The sequence below is a fragment of the Humulus lupulus genome, chromosome 3 (assembly GCF_963169125.1).
Source record: "Humulus lupulus chromosome 3, drHumLupu1.1, whole genome shotgun sequence".
In the NCBI taxonomy this organism is placed as follows: Eukaryota; Viridiplantae; Streptophyta; class Magnoliopsida; order Rosales; family Cannabaceae; genus Humulus; species Humulus lupulus.
In genome coordinates, this window is record NC_084795.1 from 274,908,777 (window position 1) to 274,933,439 (window position 24,663).

At 40.0% G+C, this 24,663-nt stretch overlaps 1 protein-coding gene and 2 long non-coding RNA genes across 4 annotated transcripts; 2 read left to right on the forward strand and 1 right to left on the reverse strand.

Moving 5' to 3' along the window:
- The first annotated feature begins 1,285 nt into the window (after positions 1-1,285).
- On the forward strand, positions 1,286-2,797 carry LOC133821661 (uncharacterized). Of its 2 annotated transcripts, none has more exons than XR_009887731.1 (4): positions 1,286-1,421; positions 1,629-1,731; positions 1,892-2,282; positions 2,429-2,797. It is a non-coding gene; the product is annotated as an uncharacterized LOC133821661 (long non-coding RNA). The 2 variants fall into 2 exon arrangements; XR_009887732.1 differs by having other exon boundaries at positions 2,242-2,282.
- Positions 2,798-3,507: 710 nt separating this feature from the next.
- On the forward strand, positions 3,508-5,831 carry LOC133821662 (uncharacterized). The gene is made up of 2 exons (XR_009887733.1): positions 3,508-3,950; positions 4,882-5,831. It is a non-coding gene; the product is annotated as an uncharacterized LOC133821662 (long non-coding RNA).
- Positions 5,832-23,022: 17,191 nt separating this feature from the next.
- On the reverse strand, positions 23,023-24,414 carry LOC133824351 (putative clathrin assembly protein At1g25240). The gene has a single exon (XM_062257234.1). It carries the CDS (start codon positions 24,306-24,308, stop codon positions 23,106-23,108), a length of 1,203 nt encoding a protein of 400 aa, XP_062113218.1. The 5' UTR covers positions 24,309-24,414; the 3' UTR covers positions 23,023-23,105.
- Between the last annotated feature and the right edge of the window lie 249 nt (positions 24,415-24,663).

Consider the following 24,663-nt stretch of genomic DNA (forward strand, 5'->3'; position numbering starts at 1 on the left):
TGTGTAAAAATTAAAAAATATATATTTAAGGACTAAAGAGTAAGTAAATCAGTTTGAAGATTCATTGCAGAGGTTTGAAAGCTTGAAGTAGTCAAAATATATGACTACTTGAGCTTTGAATATAAATGAAATTGAAACGTTAATCTTTCATAACCTAAATCATTCATACAATTTTTTATGATTTAAAACGGACAACACTTCCCCTATATTTGTACCCTAACCATCTGTCAATATCAATATAAATAATTCAATCAATTCAAACAACAAACAATTTTTCTTCCTTATATCTCCCCCAGCACGCAATTATATAGATATCACAGAACCTACTTCACTAAGACATGCAAGTTCTCAATCTTCCGTTATCACCGCAGCACACAATTATAATCCCAGAACCTACTTCACTATGGATGGATATTTAAGATATTCAAACTCCTCTAGCATACACTTGTATAATTTTAAAAAGAATAAAAGAATATACCTCTGAATATGTTTAAACAATTAGAATCCAAATTAATAAGTTTTAACAATTAAAACATACCTGAGATGATCTATTTGAACTTTAGATTGCTTTCTGAAGCAAAAATTTGAGATCAAGAGTTTTATCCCGAAGAGCCTTTTTAAAAACATGAAATAAAATAAATAACAGAGTAATAAGTTTATGTTTAAATCCCTATCAACATTAACTTTCTAGAATAATAATACTAAGCTACCAAGCTAAGTGAGATGATATATTTATATAATAGCTACCAATCTAAGTGAGATGATGATATATTTATATAATAGCTACAAAACAATAATAATAATCAGAATATATATATATATATATTTAAGAGCCAGAGAACCATGTGCTTCTTCATTCCAAAACACAAATATGGATATAAGAAGAAGAAGTACTATATTTCAATGGTTTGGGGCCCTATTTCTCTTGCTTTCACTACTTCGTGATCACCTTATTCACTCAACTCCCACCACCACCACGCCTCAAGTAATTTCATTATATTTTTATTTTTCAACCTTATTATTATTATTATTATTATAACTTTTCTTTTCTCTTTTTCTTTCATAATAAAGTGTTATATTTCAGGTTTACAATGTTTACAATTAGAACACGTTACAATTAGTTAAATATCAACTGGTCATTCATTAGCTTTAGTGTAAGTGTTAGTTGAGTGTTAGGTAGGGTACTTTAATTAATGACTATATTAAAGAAAGAAAAATTGAAAGAGGGTAATAAATAGTTGGGTTTCTTAAGCTTAAAATATATCAAAAGTTACTATAAAATAATCAAAACCTTTCACCCTCTCTCCCTCTCTCTCTCTCTCTCTCTCTCTCTCTCTCTCTTGTCTTCATCATCTACGGCCAACCATGTCCACCATAGGTGAGCTCAGTGAATCAAGTTCTATCTTTTCCCGATGCCAAAGGTAAGGTCAGATTTTTCTTACTTCCAACTTCCTGTAATATTATGATGCACCAAGGCAGATCAGGACCTTTCCTGCAAATTATTATGTTAGCTTTGGTATTAGCACATGTGATCTCTTGTACTATTATATATGAGCTCACGCAATGTATGAGGATATTACTCTAATTCAGTCTTCTCTCTCTCTTTCTTTATTTATTTATGGTACCAGAGCCACAATAAGAAGTAAAAAAAAAGATTCAAATGCTTTGTCTATTTCACCAGGCTGGCTACACCAGATGAGGAGTCCAGAAGTTGGGAATATGACTCTATTGGTAAAATGTTTCTCTGTTTCTTTCCAATGTCTCACACTCTATTTGTGTAACTATATTTTCTTCATCTCACGCCCCTATGCTCTGTTTTTTGTTTTTTTGTTTTTGTTTGATATTCCTTTCAAGCATTTGTTCTATGTTTTCATTGTTGCCCTTGTTGCAGATACTAAAGTTGAAGAGCCAATCATTGATGTGTCTTTTGGATCAGTTTTCACATACTACTACTACTACTACTACTACTACTACTACTACTACTACTACTACTACTACTACTACTACTACTACTACTACTACTACTACGAGTTTTTTGGGTTCTCTTATATATTAAAGTTGAAGAGCCAATCATTGATGTGTCTTTTCGATCAGTTTTCACATTATTCAATTCATTAACACTAAGTTTGATAAGTGTATCTTTCTTTTGATTATCTACAATTGTGTACCTGAGTAGGTTGGTTATAATATAATGCTCTATCTTTGTTTCTTTTTTTTTATATTTTTGGTTAAATTTTACAGACTTGCCGATTGCAACTCTTTTCCCTTTCATGTATTTCATGGTGAGTATGTGTTTTGGTAAATCCAATAAATTATACAAGTGCTTAATTCTTATTTTTTAACCATATCACTCATGCTTCACCTGACTCGTACAATTTATAGATATTCAAATTCAAATGATATCTTTTATATTAAAATCTTTCTGCAGGTAAGAGATTTTTCAGCAACAAGCAGCTAGATCAGACAGCAAACAACATCAAAGGTATACTAACCACCTAGAAACTACTCCAGGAGCAAAAACTAAAGATGATAAAATAATGGACATGAAGACTTGAAGATGGAGAGCTAATGATAAAATAATTCAATTACATGAAAATGTCTCCCATCCAATTTTTCATACTTCTAATTATTGAACAATAGTTGTTTTTTTTTTTTTTTTTAAATTAAGTAAAAGTTGCATAAAGAGACATTTTATGCATATATAACCATTAAAATTGCCTTGTTTTGTCAAGGAAAACAATATTTGTGATGTCAAATGCTAAGAGAATTATATAATTTCTTAATTTAGACGATCAAATACATGGCCTTAGTCATCATGTTATTAATATAGCCACATTTGTATGCCCTGGCTTGGATTCCTGCTGTACAGTAAATAATTGAAAATAAACTAATAAAACCATATAACAGATTCCTATAACTTCACAAATAAAGCATGTCTAAATAATACAAAATTTGCATTCATGCTATCAGAATTATAAAAACCACAATCAACAACAATGTTAATATATTATAAAATAAACTAAAATGGAATGGTGCTACGCCCTTAATTTACAAGCATATTCGATATATTTTAAGGGCAAGCAAAGAAAAAAAAAGTAGTAATAACAAACAAAGCTATATGTAATATCCAACATTTTCATTATACATTTTTTTTATTATTATAAATCAGAGTTTTAATACATAAAATGTACAAGTTTACAAATTTAAGAAATAGTAATGGAAAAATAGTGTTTAAAATATCATTTTATGTTTTTAATGAGATTAAAGAGAGAGAAACTTGAGTAGTCAAGTATTGGACCCGAATGTCATATAATTTTAATTGGGGATTTTTATAAAATTAAGAAAGTTTTGCTAAAGGGCTTATTTAAAAAGAATTTTAGTATTTTGGGTCCAAGTGTAATTTTAAAAAAATAAAATAAAATAAATAAATAAAAAAGGCTTCAGCCTTTCTTTTTACCTGAACCCCTCTCTCTCTCTCCTCAGAAACTCTCTCTCTCCTCATAAACTCTCTCTCTCTCTCTCTCTCTCTCTGCGTGTTACTGTTGCCGACGACGCAGGAGTACTTTCCGGCCACCACTTTTAGCCACGCGCCAGACAGTTGGATTCAGAGGCCTCCGAACTATCGACCCACGCGGGAATCTAGAGCTCACTCGCCGATTAAACGCCTCAACCACTCGATTTAAGTTCGGCCACCCCGCGACTTCAAAGTTGCGATTCGGCCACCTCGGGCATCCGTTTGCCGATCCGTCACCACCATCGTGCTCCTCGTGTTGTGGGCTTCAAAACCCAATAACTTGTTCCTACATCTACCATAGTTGGGTGGTGGGCCCACCACGAGCCACCGCGATCCACCGTAGACCGACGGTCGAAACTTAGTGTTCGAGGTTCCGAAGTACGTTTTGAGTCTCAGAAAATCATCGTTTGAATTATTGTGGAACCCGATCATTTTGGTATAATTTCTTTAACCTATATATTGTGATTTAATTGTGATTGATTAGAGTAATTGTTATTATGTGTATTTATAGTATATAATTATATATTATTGATATATGGAATATTTTCTGTAATTTACTGGCTGTCTGGGATTATATATATTTTTGATACAGGTTTTGATTTTGGAATTGTCCACTTTATAGCCGTTGTGCTGTCCAATTTTCTAGAAAATATTAGATATTAAATAAAGTATAAAAATACATATTTAATTGATTTTATATTAATATGGAAATTATTATGATTAAGTAATTTTAATTATTATTGTTATTATTTTGTTAAGTAAATCAAGAATACAGATTCATATATATATATATATATATATGAAAAGTATGATTTATAGTAAACCTATTATCTAACCATTATTATTGTATATTAATATTTGAATATTAAAATAATATCAAATATTAGTTTCTTACAGTTATTGATATTTGTAAGACCAGTGAATTTTGGAGAAAGTATATTTATTATATCACTGGAATTGATATTATGACTAATTAATAATAATATAAATATTTATATTTATATTATTATCATTATATTGATTATTACAACTTTATGTTAAAAATATGATTTCTTTTATAAAATGACTATTTGAATATATACATCCATATACGTATTGCTATTGAAGTATTTTGTTATTAATATCGAAATAAGTTTAATTATAGACGATAATTATTATTTTTGTTGGGATTATTATTATTATTATCATAAGAGTACATTATCTTATAATCAAGGTTTAAAGCATGGTTTTATATGAAGAGTTATTTGCATTACGTTGATAATAATTATTATTATCATTTATATAGTTTCTGGTATTATTAATATACACTATCAATAGTGTATATTTATGATTTTGATAGAATTTAATAAATGATGCGCCTTGAATAGGATTTGTATGGATTTGATTGATTGACTCTTGGTGAGGAATTTTAAAATAAGCTAAGGACCTAAGGTAAGTAAATCTCACATTTTGTGCTTAAGTGTAAGATGCATGACTACATTGATTGTGTACATCTGATGAGTTAAGTATGGTATGATGATGATGCATATGATAAGTATGTGAAAAATGGTTATATGAACACCATAAGGGTGTTGTGTGATATGTAATTGATGAATTCTGTGATATGTGAAAGATGTCTTACTTGGTTAAGAATGATATGAATTATGTGCAAGTATGTGTTCTTATGTTGATGGATATGTGGATTACTCTATGTTCATGATTTGTTATATGTTATGATATATGAAGCGTTTAAGTTTTTAGGCTGGAAACCTTAGACCTGAGCCATAGCTCTACGTTAAGGTATAACAACGCCACCAACCCAAAGCTTCATGTATTATGACTAAAGATGTTTTGAGTTATATGAGATGTGATACAATGCATTGATTGAATACCATCAACATGACTCATGAACATGAACATTGGCATTTCAGCATCAGCATGTATGCATGGCATGTACAGTTATGTGATACATTATTATGTGATATAAGACCATGCATATGAATATGAGAAAAGTTATGAAATGCCTTGAAAAGTCTTATGTAAAGTTAAACATTTTAATGACACAAGGCTTAAGCAAAGTGATAATAAGATGTTAAAAAGGGTGCCACTGTTTCGATGAAGCAATTAAGTAAGTGTAATGAAGAAGACGGAGGTCTATAAGACTTATAGTAGCTGCCCACTAGTGTGGGCTAGGTCAGAGTTGACCATTCAGATATGTTTGCAATGTTTCCGTCTTTCTCCTCCATATGTGTAATAAGTATGGCAGCTATGGCAACGATGAAATGAGTGTTATGATGAGCCTAGCTGAGATGATGGCTAGCCGGAGGAGAACCCATGAGATTCTATATGATATGTGTAACAAGTCCTGCAGGCATTGGCTGAATCAAACAGTGTGCACAAGTGATATTGGGCCCATAAAAATGTGAAACTAAAAGAAAGAGCATAAAAGTAAAGTTTGAAAGTGCTTGAGCAATAAATGAAATGCATAAGTATATAAGTCAGCATATTAGTATATGTGCACTACAAACTCACGACATTCATGTGTATGTGTATGCATGAGATTTGCTTACTGAGCGTTTGCTCATTATGTTATTTTCCAACATTTTTTCCAGGTGTGGCTTTAGCTGTTGAGCAACTTGTGGAGCACGGACTCAGTAGCAATGCAATAATGGTTTAGAATTTTAATATGGCTGCCTTAAATTTAAAGTATTCATACGTGTAATAATTTCTACTAATAAGTTTATATAAAAGTTTAAAATTTTTCTGTATTTCTTCGTATCATTTTATTTAATCCTTTTAGTCAAGTGCCTAACATACTCGTAAACTCTAAAATTACGAGTATGTGGCGAACGTACCCTACCTTAGGGACGTTACACTATACCCACGAATACAACCCAAACTAGAAGACAAGATATATATATATAGAGAGAGAGAGAGAGTGAGTGAGAGAAAGACCGTGGGGTGTGGCTGGTTTCTGGCTGCACAGACGGAACCTTTCGGCTGGTGGGTGAGAGCCAGTGAGGCGGTGCCGGCGGGTGAGAGGCTGGTTCGGCGTCGACGACGTCGTGGTGGGCTGGCTGGTGGAGGGACCTTTCGGCTGGAAGCTATAGAGGAACTATTTCGGCTGGAAGAAAGAAAGAAGAAGAGGGAAAAGAAAGAAAGAAGGAAGAGGGAAAAGAAAGAAAGAAGGAAGAGGGAAAAATTAAGGTTATTTGGGGGGAAAAATTTTTACCAGCCAATTTTTTTTTAATGGGCAATGCCGACACCTATAAGCTGTCATTATTGCCTCCAATAGCGACAACTTATAGGTGTCGGCATTGCCCCTTATAAAAATTCTCTTTCCCAACAATGACACATTTTAACTGTCGGCATTGCTCCAATACGTTTTAATAAAAAAATATTTAAACATATATAAATATTAATAAAAAAAAATCATAACTAATAAATTTACATATTAAATTTTTTTACAATATTTTTCCAATTAATAAAAAAAATATTTTTTAACTAATACAAATTTTATAAATGTGTTAAAGAATAATATAGTTAATTTAATTTATAAATATGTTAAAGAATAATAAATTTAAATTTTGATATAAAAATTATTACATAAATACAAAAAATAATAATATGAAAAATTTAGAAACAAAAAAATCTAGTTTTAAAAGTTTTTAATAATTTTTATAAATATATATTTACATAATTTAGTTTATTTTTAAAATTATACTATTCATTAAATTTTTTACAATATTTTTCCAATTAATAAAAAACAACTCTTTTTTAACTAATACAAATTTTATAAATGTGTTAAAGAATAATATAGTTAATAATATAATTAATTTTATAAATATGTTAAAGAATAATAAATTTAAATTTTGATATAAAAAATTATTATATAAATACAAAAAATAATAATATGAAAAATTTATAAACAAAAAAATATAGTTTTAAAAGTTTTAATAATTTTTATAAATATATATATTTACATAATTTAGTTTATTTTTAAAATTATACTTTTCATTAAATTTTTTACAATATTTTTCCAATTAATAAAAAACAACTTTTTTTTAACTAATACAAATTTTATAAATGTGTTAAAAAATAATATAATTAATTTTATAAATATATTAAAGAATAATAAATTTAAATTTTGATATAAAAAATTATTATATAAATACAAAAAATAATAATATGAAAAATTTATAAACAAAAAAAATATAGTTTTAAAAGTTTTAATAATTTTTATAAATATATATTTACATAATTTAGTTTATTTTTAAAATTATACTTTTCATTAAATTTTTTACAATATTTTTCCAATTAATAAAAAACAACTCTTTTTTAACTAATACAAATTTTATAAATGTGTTAAAAAATAATATAATTAATTTTATAAATATGTTAAAGAATAATAATTTTAAATTTTGATATAAAAATTATTATATAAATACAAAAAATAACAATATGAAAAATTTATAAACAAAAAAATCTAGTTTTAAAAGTTTTTAATAATTTTTATAAATATATATATATTTACATAATTTAGTTATATTTGTAAAATTATACTTTTCATTAATTATAATTTTTTATTTGAATTTTGGTGACATTTTATGACTGTCAGCATTGGAATTTTATTAACTGTTGGCGTTGGGGTCAATAGCAACACCTATTAACTGTCGGCATTGGTCTCGAATTAACTGTCGGCGTTAAGCTCAATAGCGACATATTTTAACTGTCGGCATTGGTCTAGAATTAACTGTCGGCGTTGGGGTCAATAGCGACACATTTTAACTGTCGGCATTAGTCTCGAATTAACTGTCGGCGTTGGGGTCAATAGCGACACATTTTACCTATCGGCATTGGTCTCGAATTAACTGTCGGCGTTGGGGTCAATAGCGACAGTCAAAAGCAACAGTGACAGTTATTAGCTGTCGGCGTTGGTCTTTATGCCTACAGTTTTTAACTGTCGGTGTAGAGTCCCGCTAAGCAACTACGACAGTCAACAGAGTTGACTGTCGTGGTTGAGTGTCGGGAAAACCCAATTTTGTAGTAGTGAGCACAACCATAAATGTTGAGACTATTTAGCTATATATATTGATGAAGATGAGTTAGCTAAGTTGTTACAAAACAGTTACAACAAAGACTATGACACAAAACAGAGTAACTGAATGAGCTATTACAAGAACCGAATTGGTTATTTAACTAAACTTCGAAGAGAGTAAATGAGTTGTTAAGTAACAGCTGTAACAGAAGCTTGATCTCTAATAGGATGCCTTAAATAACAACAATGTACATTGTCATAAAAAAATTAGAAAAAATATTATTTGAGTGTTAAAATGTGCCCTGGCTGCACCAGTGCTGCACCGAAGTGCTGTCATATATATATATATATATATATGCTACCATAAATATAATTTCACTATAATTTTTATTTATTTAGTGCTAAATGTTAGAGCATCCCCAATAAATACTTCAAAATAGCATTTACTTCAAAATTCGAAGAATTAAGAATAAAAAATACTTCCAACAGATGCTTTATACACTTTTTTCATTTTGCATCACCCCTTCCCTACATGTACAGCAAAGTTTAAAGTATCTTTAAACATTTTTTTTTAATGTTTTTGTTGACGCGGTTCTTCGGCAACAGGTAATTAAGAGAAGAAGAGAAAGAGATTAGCACTCAAGGTAGAACCGTCACAGATATGAAATCTTATATAATGAACTAGGTGACTCAAGACACGTTTTTAAGTGGTTCGAAGGTTAAAATCCTTCTACTCCACTAGTCGATATTATTTATTTTCTCTGGGTATTGGGTTTACAAAGTATATAGTTCTTCAAAGACTATTTTTTCCAACCCCTATCAACTCCCAAGGTCTCCATATTTATAGGAGAGGGCACCTGGAAGTTGGTAGGGAGGTCATCCCGTGACCTTACCATTTGTCATATCAACTCTGTGGCATTCATGATTAATTCCTAAACCTGACACATAAGTGTGGTCTAATCAGCATGGAAGGAGACAATGGGCCGCACGACCCAACCCATCCGTGGGTGTCTGACACGCACGTTCCTACTGCGTGTCCGAGAAGTCAGGGGGATATCAGACACGTGATGTCAAATATATGCACGTTTATCTTGCGTGTTGACTTCATAAAGGCTCAGAGCTTCCTGGGCTCCTCGTGACACGTACAGCTCGTATTACGAGCTGTTCTCCTGGCGTGGCCTTCTGATGCCCTTCTCGAGCTGAGAAGATCCGCCCTGGAAATAGGATCTTCGTCCTGTGGGCACCTCGGACTAAGCCTGATTAGTCCGAGGTTCGTCTTGCTAATCAGCCCGTGGGAAAATCAGGGCGTACATCTGCCCCCCAAGCTCCTGCTCGTGGTATATGACGTCATGTATAGGAGGCCACAGTAGGGGCTTTTAGACTTCCCCCACAACCCTTCGCATTCCATTCTTTTCGCAGGCGTCTGATACGTGGAACGTCGTGGGTGGCTACGGTACACTCTACGAGAACCGCATTAAATGGCCTAGCCTACTGACCAGCCGTCGTTTCATATTTCGAGTGGAGGGTCTCCCAAGAGCCTTTCAAACGTGATCCTTCCCTTGTATAAAAAGGGGGTGGCCACCCTACGCACGGGCCACCTTATCATTCAAAAAATTTCTCAAATTTCCTTCTTCCTTCTCTAACTTTCCAAAGGACGAAACCCTCATCTCTGCTGTTTTCATCTTCTCTGTTCACGAAGCCTAAGCGTACGAGTTTCTTCAAAGCCTCGGAAGCCACTGTACCAACGAAGCTCCTACCAGCGCAGCAATCTCGCTCACCATCCAGCTATACACTGTAAGTTCTCTGACCCAGTTTATTTTGAAAGCATGCCACTGTAGCTTAGGTAAAAAACTTTACTGTAGCCACATGCAGGGGTTTTCTGGGTTGCGCGGATATGGAGGGTGACGGCCCTTCTTAGATTAGGGCACGCCTGTTGCAGGAAATCATTTTAGAATATGGGTTTCAAGGTGTTTCTTTGGGAACAATTTCTGGGTAGGACCTTTAGGAATTTTGGGTGCAAAACCGGGTAGCTTAGGGAATACGCCTCAAAAGCGGTTTTGCAATGCTTTGCCTGGTGAAACTTTCCCCCCAAGGCAAAAATTTTACTCTGAGCCCCTTGACACACGAATTCCGAGTAATCTGGGATCTGTTGAGGGCATAGGCGCGTGTTCATTGAACCGCGTGGTTCCACTCTCCACGGGCTGGGCTTACCCCAGCTCGTGTAATTAACACTTGCTTCATTTTTCTGCTTGGGTCGCCTTTTCTAAAGTGTTTTCTTTTGTTCGATAGGCGACCAGATGGTCCCGAAGAAGAACCTGCCCCCGAAGAATGTGGGAAGCTCGGCCTCCCAACAAGATAAAGGAAAGGCAGTGATGCCCAGCTCGCCGATTCCTCACTTTGGCCCGGCCGTGGAGAAACAGGCCGAGGTGGCCCCTGACGCATTTTTCGAGGCGGAGAGAATCGTCTCGAAGATAACCGAGCAGGCCAAGATCACCAAACTCTTCATCACCCACAACATTCCCTTGGGGAGAGCCTCAGTGATCGCCCGACCTGCCGCAGAGGGCGAGCGGAGCTGCGCACCGCTCGATGAATCGTTCGCGGCCTGGAGCGGCGAACACTTCAAGGCAGGGGCCTTCCTCCCCCTGGACCAGTACTTCGCCGACTTCCTGAATTATGTGGGGTTGGCCCCATTTCAGCTCCCTCCCAACTCCTACCGTCTGCTGGCGGGGTTGAGGTATTTATTTCAAAAGCACGAGTGGGAGGTCCTCACTCCTGCTGATATTCTATACTTCTTTTGCCTCAAGGCCAGCCCGGATCAGCGGGGGTGAGGCGACGGGTTCTATTACTTAACCCGTTTCCCTAATACAGCGGCGGTCATCGAGCTGCCGAGCCACCCGAACGACTTCAAGGACCAGTTTTTTATGTCAACTGGGTTCCGCAACTGCGATCATCATTACTTTAACCGCCCTCGTAAGTGATCCTTGACCTTAGCCCGCCTTTTAAGGGTTATCTTATTTTAGCTCCCTTCTTATCCCACTTCTGACTTCAACCGATCTTGCAGCCATCTATGCGAGGACCGAAAAGTCCGCGACCCTCGGGGGTCAATACGACACACTGGCGAGCTTGCCCCCCAGTGAGAAAGACTACCGCGTGCTCGTGACTGACGAGACGATGGTATTCTGCAAGCTGATTTTCCCAAATCAGACTTTGAATTTGAAGAGGCCCCGGGGGCCGCCCCCAGCTCGCGACAACAGACCGATCGTCGCGGAGGAGATCGCCGACGACGAAGGTGAGGAAGAGAATGACGAAGTTCCTCTCGTGAGGAGTAGGAAGAGGACCTTGGAGGTCTCCCAGATGATGGATGAGGAGAGGGTCCAATCCGAAGCAGCCGCGGGTCCCTCCGACCAAGGTAATCCTTACTTATTTAAGAATGTAGATAGGGCCACTGCAGACCCCCGGCTGGTTAGGTTCAATCCTAGGCAGCTCGTCCATCGTCATCCGAGGAATCCGGACCTGGACACGCTCTTGCTCCATTGTGTTGACCGGCTCGTGCTGGATCACCAAGAGAGTCGGCCTAGGGGTACCGTATTAGTAGATAACACCCTAGCTTTTAGGTCGATGCTTTTTGAGGAGTATGGGACCAACTTACGCACGTGGCCGGTGCTTCAGAGGGGCATTTATGTCCCGGGGATTAGGCAGTATGTAGAAGAGTCCAGCCCCGAGTCAGAACCGGACCTAGAACCTGCGCCAGTTCATGAGATAATCGTCTTAGGCTCTTCCAGCTCGGGGGGTAGGGCTCCCTTAGTATTCGCTTATTTATTTCCTTTAAACCTTTTGCCTCTATTTCTGCATGATTGCTACCTTGTAATAACCATGTTTTTTGTTCTTGTCAGAAGAGATGTCTCAGCCCGGAGGTAATCTGCGGGGCGTGGTCTTTGGCGGGAACCCCCCAGCGGGGCCAAGGTTGAAAAGGCTTCGAGAATCCAAGAGCTCGGCTGGGACCTCCACCAAATCCCCGGCTAAGGAGAAGGAGAAAGCCCCTCCATCCCAGGTCGCTGGGGCGATCCTTCCTGTCGCCAGGACAGGACCTATGCTCCCGCCACCCCAACGATCTATATTAGCCATCCAGGACGGGGTAACGGAGATCGGGAATCCGGCCTCGGCAGCCCCGGATGTGCGTATCCCGGTCGATCCCCAGGATCTGGAGAAGATTCCAGAAGCATTCCGGGGGACGGTGTATGAGTTGGCGAGCTATTCCGTCAGCCATTTCTACAAGCTCAGGGAGAAGGAGCTCCGGGCCATCGAAACAATGAGCCCGGTCCGAGTCATAGAGTCTTCGATGGACATGACCCTAACGGTAAACTGCCCCATTCTTTTAAAGCTTTAACACTCACACGCCGCCCTTTTTCTTTTTTTTTTTCTTCCAGTTAGTTAATTTATCCTTCCTTTCTTGCAGGGCATTGCTGCCACATACAGAGGCATTGCTAGGACCAAGGCCCAGCTCGAGGGTATGGAGGCTGAGCGCCAGACCGCCCTTCAGGAGGCTCAGGAGGCGAAAGACGCGCTGGCGGCCTCTAAAGACGAGCTAGAGAAGATCCGCTCCAAGAACCGAGAGCTTAAAAACTCCCTGGCCGCATCACGGACAGATCTCGAGGTAGCAAAGACCGAGGCCCAGGCCGCCATGGAAGCCGAGCGGGCCGTTTTGGAGCAGTCCTTGCAGGACCTGTTTTATCACTGCTGGTCCCACAACCCGGATGCGGACTTTTCTTTCATGCCGCCGGACCTCTGGGCGTTCTTGCTGCCGAAGCTCCAAGCCCGCCTAAATAAAGAGGTACCTCCCTCGGAGACTAGAGAGGCCTCTGTCGCGGCGGAGCAGGACGAGACCGCGACCTCCAAAGGGCCAACTGATGGGGCTTAGGATACTTCTCTTTAAGTATTTTGAACTATTTTGTTTTCTATTGTAATTTTTTATGAGGTGTTTCCACCTTGAGACAATTTGCTCAACAACTTTAACACATATATATATATATATATTTTTATGCCTTTTGCTACAATTCATCTCTTTATTTTTATGAACTTAGTTCGTGTCAACTTTTATCCATATCCCGGACTCTTTAAAGAAGAACCGCGGTCAATAAATTTTAGTTAACTTCTAAGTTTTATGACCTGGTTAAAACCAGGAACTTATTTTGAAAACTTAGTTCGCGTCAACTTTTATCCATATCCCGGGCTCTTTAAAGAAGAACCGCGGTCAATAAATTTTAGTTAACTTCTAAGTTTTATGACCTGGTTAAAACCAGGAACTTATTTTGAAAACTTAGTTCGCGTCAACTTTTATCCATATCCCGGGCTCTTTAAAGAAGAACCGCGGTCAATAAATTTTAGTTAACTTCTAAGTTTTATGACATGGTTAAAACCAGGAACTTATTTTGAAAACTTAGTTCGCGTCAACTTTTATCCATATCCCGGGCTCTTTAAAGAAGAACCGCGGTCAATAAATTTTAGTTAACTTCTAAGTTTTATGACCTGGTTAAAACCAGGAACTTATTTTGAAAACTTAGTTCGCGTCAACTTTTATCCATATCCCGGGCTCTTTAAAGAAGAACCGCGGTCAGTAAATTTTAGTTAACTTCTAAGTTTTACGACCTGGTTAAAACCAGGAACTTATTTAGAAAACTTAGTTCGTGTCAACTTTTATCCATATCCCGGGCTCTTTAAAGAAGAACCGCGGTCAATAAATTTTAGTTAACTTCTAAGTTTTATGACCTGGTTAAAACTAGGAACTTATTTTGAAAACTTAGTTCGCGTCAACTTTTATCCATATCCCGGGCTCTTTAAAGAAGAACCGCGGTCAATAAATTTTAGTTAACTTCTAAGTTTTATGATCTGGTTAAAACCAGGATAGGACTTAGTTTGTGATAACTCTTATCCATAGATAAAAATTAACACCCAAGTCGTTAAGGAGACCTGGTTATATCCAGGTACCATATGCCCCCCAAGTAACTGGGAAAGGGTCTTTCGTGGTTACTTTAAAATCACACTTGCGAATAAAGAGAAACATTTGATTTTTATTTATACATGGAAGGTGACCTCCTAGGCCTTACAAGTGGATCATTGATAGTATTTCTTTAGGTGGATGGCATTCCAAGTCCGTGGGACCGCCCCTCCGCCAGGTCGAGCTAACTTATAAGTTCCCTCTTGGATGACTTCGATGACCTGGTATGGTCCTTCCCAGTTTGGTCCCAAAACCCCATCTTTGGGATCTTTCGTGGCCAGAAAAACTCTCCTTAAGACCAAATCACCGACGCTAAAGGCACGTCTTTTGACCTTAGTGTTGAAGTAGCGAGTGATCTTCTGTTGATAATGGGCGAGCTGGAGTTGTGAATCTTCTCACCTTTCACCCACTAAGTCTAGGGAATGGCATAGGAGCTCGTGGTTCCTGTCTTGGTCGTAGGACTGGACCCTATGTGACAGAACTTTAACCTCCACGGGGAGGACTGCTTCACTCCCAAAGGTTAGGGAGAAAGGCGTGTGACCCGTGGGAGTCCGATGTGAGGTCCGGTATGCCCACAGGACTTGGGGGAGCTGTTCTGGCCAGATCCCCTTTGCCTCATCTAGCCTCTTCTTGAGGCTCGCCTTCAGAGTTTTGTTGACAGCCTCGACCTGGCCGTTCGCCTGGGGATAGGCCACGGACGAGAAGCTTTTCACAATTCCGTGCCTTTCGCAAAATTCGGTGAACAGATCGCTGTCAAATTGAGTGCCGTTATCGGAGACGATCTTCTTAGGTAGGCCAAATCGACATATGATGCTTTTAACCACGAAGTCTAACACCTTTTTCGATGTTATTGTCGCCAACGGCTCTGCTTCGACCCACTTAGTGAAGTAGACGAATGCTACTATGGCGTAACGGACCCCGCCCTTTCCGGTAGGCAGGGCGCCTACTAGATCTATCCCCCAAACGGCAAATGGCCAGGGGGACGAAATCATTTTTAGCTCGACCGGAGGAGCTCGGGCAACCGCAGCGAATCGCTGACACTTGTCGCACCTTTTTACATATGAGATCGAGTCTTTGGACAGAGTCGGCCAGTAATAACCTTGCCTGAGGACCTTTAAAGCCAGGCTTTGACCCCCAGCATGGTCTCCGCAGAATCCTTCATGAACTTCTTGCAGGATGGCCTTCGCTTCACTTGGAAGAACGCACCGGAGGAGAGGTAGGGAATGCCCACGTCGGTACAACACCCCTTCGACTACCGTATACCTCGGAGCTTGATAAAGGACTCGCCGTGCATCGTTGCGCCCTTCGGGTAACTTGCCCTCGACGAGATATTCAATAATGGGAGTCATCCAGGTCGGCCTGATGTCAATCATTTCAATTTCTGCCCGATCCCCGTCTAAGCTAGGATTCTCCAAGAACTCAACTGGCACCAACCCCAGGGTTTTTGTCTCTCCCGAGGCGGCGAGCTTGGCGAGAGCATCTGCGTTGGCGTTCTGCTCCCTAGGTATCTGTTCGATTGACCCTTGCCCAAACGCAGACAGCTCGGACTTTACCTTTGCCAAATAGGCGGCCATCTTGTGTCCCCGCGCCTGATATTCGCCTAGAACCTGATTCACCACGTGCTGGGAATCGCTGAAGCATTGGACAGAGCTCGCCTTTAGCTCACTAGCTATCCTAAGTCCAGCCAACAAAGCCTCGTACTCTACCTCGTTGTTAGACGCCTTGAACCCGAACCTTAGCACCGAGTGGAATCTATGTCCCTCTGGGGATATCAGAATGATTCCGGCCCCGGAGCCGTTCTCGTTAGACGAACCGTCAATGAATATCTTCCACGACGAGTGTGGGGAGGCGACCTGAGGTGAGTCTCTTGATGGAATCTCTTGGAATCCCGCGCATTCCGCCACGAAGTCGGCCAAGGCCTGACTTTTTATGGTAGTTCGGGGAGTATAGAAAATCTCGAACTGACTGAGTTCGACCGCCCACTTTAGCAAGCGTCCCGATGCTTCAGGCATTTGCAAAACCTGCCTTAAAGGCTGATCGGTCATGACGTGTATAGAGTGGGATTGGAAGTATGGCCTGAGCTTTCGCGAGGCCGTGATTAGACAGAACGCCAGTTTCTCCCTCATTGGATATCTTGATTCAGCTCCGAGGAGTCTCTTGCTGATGTAATAGACCGGTTTCTGAGCCTGGTCCTCTTCTCGCACCAGAACGGCACTAGCTGCGTCCTCAGTGACGGCAATGTAGAGGAAAAGAGGTTCTCCTACCTTGGGTTTTGATAGCACAGGCGGTTCAGCCAAATGCGCTTTTAGGTCGAGGAATGCGCTTTCGCACTCTACTGTCCATTCGAATTTCCTGTTTCCCCGGAGCAGGTTGTAGAAGGGCAAACACTTGTCGGTCGACTTGGAAATGAACCGGTTCAGTGCTGCCACTCTTCCTGTGAGGCCTTGGACATCTTTCCACGACCTGGGGGAAGGAAGCTCGAGTAGTGACCTGATCTTGTCGGGGTTTGCCTCGATTCCTCGGGTATTGACTATGAAACCCAAGAATTTCCCCGATGCAACACCGAAAGTGCATTTCTGAGGATTGAGCCTCATGCCATATTCTCGCAGTATGTTAAAAAATTCTTCCAGGTCGGCAACGTGGTTGCTGGCAGTCTTTGACTTGACAAGCATATCATCGACGTATACTTCCATGTTTTTCCCGATCTGGTCCGCGAACATTCTGTTCACTAGCCTTTGGTAGGTAGCTCCGGCATTCTTCAGACCAAACGGCATGACCTTATAACAATAGACATTAGTCGGGGTCATGAAGCTGGTATGTTCTTGGTCTGCCGGATTCATCGCGATCTGATTGTAGCTTGAGTACGCGTCCATGAAGGACATGAGCTCGTGCCCCGCCGTGGCATCCACCAATTGATCGATCCTTGGCAATGGAAAGCAATCCTTGGGGCAAGCTTCATTCAGGTCGGAGAAGTCAATACAGGTCCGCCACTTCCCGTTGGGCTTTGGAACTAGCACGAGATTGGCGACCCAAACTGGAAATTTGGCTTCACGAATAAAGCCACACTTTTTGAGCCGGGCCATCTCTTCTTCGAGGGCTTCGGCTCGGGTTGTTCCCAGACGCCTCTGTTTTTGAGACTTGGCGCCCCTACTCGTGCCAGCCATGTGTGGTCCTCCAGAGATGGTGGATATCTCTCCCTCGACCACGGGGGGAAGGACGTCCTGATCTGTCCGACGCCCGGGCTGACTGGCTGGGACCTCCGGAACGGGTCGACTTGCTGGGACCCTATTCCGCGAGTATTGCGCCAATGGACCTGCTCGGATAAGAGTCTCGATTTCATCTTTGAGGTGCCTACAGTCGTCGGTATTGTGCCCGACGTCGTTATGAAAACGGCAGAATTTGGAAGCGTCTCTCCTTCCCTTAGGGCGCTTCAATGGCTCCGGCCTCTTCCAGGGGACCTGAGTTGCGTTGGCCAGGAAAATATTTTTCCTAGTCTGGGTGAGCTCGGCATAGGTTGTGAACACGGGCTTGAACTTATCCACAGACTTATTCTTCTTCTGGCCGTGCTGGTTGTTTTCACCATGTCCTTTTCTTTTGCCACCACCGGGCTGGTTATTTTGCGCGACATCGGGAGTCGCCACTACGATCTCCGTCCCCGCCCCAGCGGTCTTCTCGGGGACCTGGCTGATCCCGGCGGCAGAAGCTTCAGCTTCTTCCAAGTTTATCCACTCTTGGGCTCTGTTAAGGAATTTGCTAACCGAGCTGACTCCCCTCCTTTGAATATCCTTCCACAGGTCTCCGCCGACTAGGATCCCGGTCCTCATGGCCATAAGTTTGGAGCTATCGTCAGCATCCCTTGCTCGAGCAGCGACATTTGCAAATCTGCTCAAGTAGGCTTTCAACGTCTCACCGGGCTGCTGCCTCACGTTAGCTAAAGAATCGGCCTGGACTCGGGCGGCCTGAGAGGCACGGAATGCCCTCTTGAAGTCCGCCGAGAAGGCCTTCCAGGAGCTGATTGACTGCCTTTTACTCTGCTTGAACCACTGCCTGGCAGGTCCAATCAGGGTGGAGGGAAAGATCAAGCAACGCAGCTCCGGGCCGATGTTATGGGCCATCATTAGGGTGTTGAACATCCCTAAGTGATCAGACGGGTCTCCATCCCCGTTGAACTTTGATAGGTGGGGCATACGAAAACCAGAAGGGTATGCCGTTGCTGCTATATTGGGGGCGAAGTGTTCCATCTCGTCCCCGGAATCATATTCGTCTTTTTCTTTTTCCGATAGGAGCTTCTTCATCAGTTCCTCCATCTGAGTTAGGCGCTCTAGGGTTTTGTCCTGAGATCCTGGGTTATTCCGGGGCTGTTCAACAGCTCCGGTCCCGTTGTACATATTAGGTGGGTTGTTGCCCCTCCTATCTTGAGATAGGTTATTTGGGACATTTCCACCGTTACGTACTTCGGATCGGACCCCCACTGAGCGGGCCTGGCTACCATCCCTAACTCGATCCTCTCTGTGAGAATTGAGGCGATCTCGAAGGTCGCCTCCCTGGGTAGTATGGTGACTTTGTGCTGAACTTAGTCGCTGGCGCAGGTCTCCTCCCGAGAGATCACTCCGTCCACTACCTGTCCAGTGACTCCTGCTGGACAGGCTCGGGGTGCGTCTTTGGCGGCTACGACCTGATCCTTCTTCTGGCATCCTGCCACGCCAGGAGGGTCCAGCTGACGGTGGGTCTCTCCTGCTATTTCCGTAGGTCGGGATGTCTCGGACGGGCTGAGGAGAAGGATATCTGATGGGAGAAGGAGGGTGCCTGACCGGGGAGGCGATCCTAGTGCCGTCCGGACGGACTAAATTTGGTGGGGGCCTCTCGGCCCTGCCAGCTTGCTGGCCCCGCGCTGGGCGATCTGGACGAGGAACTGGACGTTCTTCGGGGGCGGGCTGACGCCTCTGGCCTTCCTCGGCCCTTCTTCGGGAATTTCCTCGATCTCTTCTGGGCGTCCTCGAGGAAGGCTGAGAGCTAGGGGTTGACGTCCTAACCGAACGGCTATACTGCTGCTGTCCGGTCCGAGGTATTTCCCTGAGGTTTGCCTCCTGATGGTGTGATGAAGGGGTGGAGTTGGCTGCAGGAAGTCTACCCGAACGGCTATGCCTGGACCGATTACTCCGGCGAGACTTAGGAGCCTCGCCTTGCCTCTCTCCAACGTTACCGTTGGTTGCGAGAGGGGGTAGTCGGCTCAGAATATCCTGGATTTGCCGACCAGCTGCTGCTAACTGGCTCCTCAGTTGAACATTCTCCATCTCCACCGCAGAATAATAACATGGATTCGGATTAGGCGGCCGGGGCGCTGAACTACCAGTGTCGTCTTGGCCCGCCGGCTGCTTTCCTGGCCTCTGCTGGACCTCAGGAGCTTGCTCATCAGGGATGGCAACCTGGTGGGCCTCCTGCCCATCATGCTGTTCTGTCTCGTTGCCATGCCTGGATCGAGTGGTCACCATAGTTGGATGTCCGCGATAGTACTAATCGAACTTGCTCTCAATGAAAGCACCAAACTGTTGACGCGGTTCTTCGGCAACAGGTAATTAAGAGAAGAAGAGAAAGAGATTAGCACTCAAGGTAGAACCGTCACAGATATGAAATCTTATATAATGAACTAGGTGACTCATGACACGTTTTTAAGTGGTTCGAAGGTTAAAATCCTTCTACTCCACTAGTCGATATTATTTATTTTCTCTGGGTATTGGGTTTACAAAGTATATAGTTCTTCAAAGACTATTTTTTCCAACCCCTATCAACTCCCAGGGTCTCCATATTTATAGGAGAGGGCACCTGGAAGTTGGTAGGGAGGTCATCCCGTGACCTTACCATTTGTCATATCAACTCTGTGGCATTCATGATTAATTCCTAAACCTGACACATAAGTGTGGTCTAATCAGCATGGAAGGAGACAATGGGCCGCACGGCCCAACCCATCCGTGGGTGTCTGACACGCACGTTCCTACTGCGTGTCCGAGAAGTCAGGGGGATATCAAATACGTGATGTCAGATATATGCACGTTTATCTTGCGTGTTGACTTCATAAAGGCTCAGAGCTTCTTGGGCTCCTCGTGACACGTACAGCTCGTATTACGAGCTGTTCTCCTGGCGTGGCCTTCTGATGCCCCTCTTGAGCTGAGAAGATCCGCCCTGGAAATAGGATCTTCGTCCTGTGGGCACCTCGGACTAAGCCTGATTAGTCCGAGGTTCGTCTTGCTAATCAGCCCGTGGGAAAATCAGGGCGTACAGTTTTTATACACTTTTCTATCTTTTTTTTCTTCTAAATTAATTAATATTTTTATTATTTTAATTAATAAAAATATTTAAATGATGTAAATAAAATATAGAAAAATTGTTGTATTATATAATGTAAAAATTTGATATAAAATAAAAAAAAATTGTGATTTTAATAATGTGTTTTGAAGTATAAAGTAGCATTATGCTGGGATGCATCTTAGTCTTGCTTTATTTTTAATAAAGTATCGCACTATATATGTTATGCTTTCTTATAAACTAATAATCATACCAATTGACCAAACCATAAAAATGTCACGAGAGTTATAGCAAAATACATATGATAGTAGAAAATTTGCCCCTTGGAACGTGTGGGTCCGGGACTCTTGGATCACACCACCAAAACCTCACATGTAGTACATTAATTCTTGTCTTTTTTTGGCCAAGCCAATAGGAAATCTCGATCGATCGATCAATTATCGTATCATTCATATTGTGACATTTTTTATTAGATAGACATGGGACATAGTTTTGAGTAATGACATATGTTATTAAAATATATATCAAAACATTACTGATGTGATACTATAATTTTAAAGAGTGGGTTCTTCTGAAATAAACGTAATTAGTTGGGAAAAACTATCACGTCACTTGTAATTGTAATATTTTAGTGCATATTTTATATGCACATATTATTATTTGAACCTAGCAAAATGATTAATTAATATGTTTGGTCTGAGTATCTCTAATGAAATACCAATAAAATGGTGCAATATTGTATTTAACACATTTTATAAAAAATATAACTCTAATTACGTTGTTCCAAAAAAATGTACAAATTTGGACATGTTAAAAGATGTGTCAAATTTGATACAAAATACAGCATGGACAAAATTTAGCACATCAATAAATACTACTTTTTTATTTAACATATTGTCACTAATTACTATAATTTAGTAGTTGACAATTAATGACCAACCATATATCATTTTTTATTTACTTTTTAATAACAATTTTCTTAGAGTACATAATTTGGATAATAAAAAATTTAATTTTTGTATGTTCTCAATAAATATTAAATAAATTATTGATTTTTTTGTGTTAATTTGCATTTTGTGCATTGGAGCACAATTATAAATATTGGGCCAAATATAACATTAGCTCTTTTTTTTTTTGTACAAAAATTTACATCTTGCATTATATAAACATATATAAGCATGGGACCCTAGAATTTTTATTGAAGCTAATTATGTCTGTATTTGCATGAACACAATTGGCCGTCTAACTAAAAAAGTATATTCTCATTTCAGAAGCCATTCAAGTAGAATGTTGCTGAAAATTAGCATTTTAATGTGTGTCAAACAAGGTGTCCTGTAGTCGAGATGTTGTTCGATATTACTTATTAAATTTTAATAAGTAGAATCTACTTGATTTAATATTATATATAATCATACATAAAATATCACTATATTTTGTGTTGCACATTTTAAGATGTCTTATAACATTAATTTCAAATAATTGAGTTTTCATGGTTGGGCATATTAACTAGATTACTTTGTCTCACTAAATTTGTAATCGGATATTGAGCTAATTAAAATCATCTACCCTTAATCCAATCACTAATATTATGCTTATAGTACTATATATGAATCTTATAAGAATTAGTGTTAATAATTTTATGTTTATTTATGAATATTAAATAAAATAAAAACAAAAATTCAAAATTTCGAAAGCAAGGCTTGTTTGGTATTGTTTTCTGTTTTTTGTTTTCAAAATTTTGTTCTCAGAAATGAGAATAGAAAACTGTTTTTGTAGTTTTTAAAAAACAAGAGGTGTTTGGTTAATGTTTTATAAAACCAATTTTTTTAGTTTTATTTTTTTAAAATCTTAAATAAAAAATTAACAAATATATTTACAAAAAGAAAAATATTTTAAAAGCTTGTAATAAATAATGAGATAAAATAATTTGAAATAAAAAATGATGAAAAATAATAAATGAGAAAGTTAGGAAAGAAAATTTGAGAATAATAGAAAACAACTTTTTGTTGTTCTCAAAATTTTCTGTTTTTTGTAACATTGTTTTTAAAAATTATTTTCTGAAAACAATGTCAAACACCTAATTTGTTTTTAAAAAACAGTTTTTAACTTTTAAAAACAAAAAACAGTTTTTTAATTAAGGTGTCAAATACCCTCTTATTTTCTGCTTTCAAATATTATATGGAGTACTATATGTATAGCTAGAAATAATGCAAATTAATATTTAAGCCATAATTAATTACTTTTCAAGTCAATAATATTTAAAGAATTATTACAAACTAGAAAGTAATCAAGTCTGGAAGAGCAAGTGTTGGAGGAGGATGAGAAAGCACAATCAGTTGACGATTTGAATCATAATGATCAGTCACCGTTGATCTCTTACTGTGATTATAATCTGGACGATGATGATGATGATGATCTTCATCAAAAATCTCCCATTTCTCTGTAATTATAGTCTTCGAAGACCTCTCATCTTGATCACGATGATCAACAATTACAATGGTGCCACGATCTTGACTTTGATCATGATCATGATCACGATGATCTCGATGATCCAAACTCAACTCCTCCTTTGTATTACAAACCCCATCTACGATCCTCATAAGCTCTCGAAAGTCTTCCTCCGCCGGAATCCGCTCCACCTTGGGACAAAACGACGCGTTTAGCACACCCATTTCCCTACAAAGCTCAAAGAACAAGCACAGCTCGTCCCCTTGAACCGTCGCTTTTCTCAGAATCCCGCGGGCCAAACCGACCTCAACCGTCCCAGGCGGTGGCGCGCTGTGATCATAAGCCCTAGCAACCGCTTGGCTAATCGATTTACGTATCTTCTCATGCACCTCGAAAACCTCCGTGACAACACATATCATGGCCTCGAAAACCAACCCAACTCTCCTCATATTCTCCGCTTGGGGCCTCACCTGGAGAAGAAGATCCATCAAGGCCTGCCACGTCACCAACCGCCGCAGCTCCTCCGCCAGACTACTTATCGTCTTCGAAGACGACGTCGTATTCGCCCTATTCGTCTCCGAAAAAACCAGGAACGATCTCTGGTCCAAATACGCAAAATAAGCACGTACGAAGGCATTAAAACCCCAAGACTTGCTCGGCTTGGTGTGCCCGTCGGTGAAGCTTGAGAGATCGAACGGTAGCCGTCCGATCCGCTGGAGGGCCGGGATTTTACAGCAGATGACGCCGTGGATCAACATCAAGCCCTTGAGCGCAACGACCCACGTTCGGGTCTTGTCCATGCGATTGGAGAGGGACCATATCAAGGGCTTGGTGTAGAGAGGAGAGGTTCGTGCCCACTGGTAGACTCTCTGGAAGTTCTTGTAGTCAACGAAGGAGTCGTCATGACTCGTGGCCTTGATGATGATGGCCTCCAGGTGGGGGTTCCGGTAAGATGTCCGGCGAGTTACGCCGGCCACGTAGATGCTCCTCTTGTCTTTCAGAACCCCCACTGCTCTTTTCCAGAGCTTCATATTATTTGCTACTTATTTGTTATTCCTTATTTTTTGTATCAATCTTCACTTCCACAAAACTAGTCAAATTTGAGGCCTTCCATGCTTTTAGCTTTGTTTTTATTTTGTTGATTTTGTTTTTGTCACCATTTGGAAATAAAAATGCTATAATTGAACGCGTTTAGTCATCTCGTGTTATACAGTAAAGCCATCTTAATATAATTTGCTGGCCGGCCCCAAAATTCTACAATAATTAATACACCCAATTTTAATTACGACTTTAATCTCATCATAGGGTACTTTGCTAAGAGCATCTCCAATCTTGACGCTAGGAGTGTTGCTATAGCCAAATGTAATCCCATATCAAAAAGTGGGG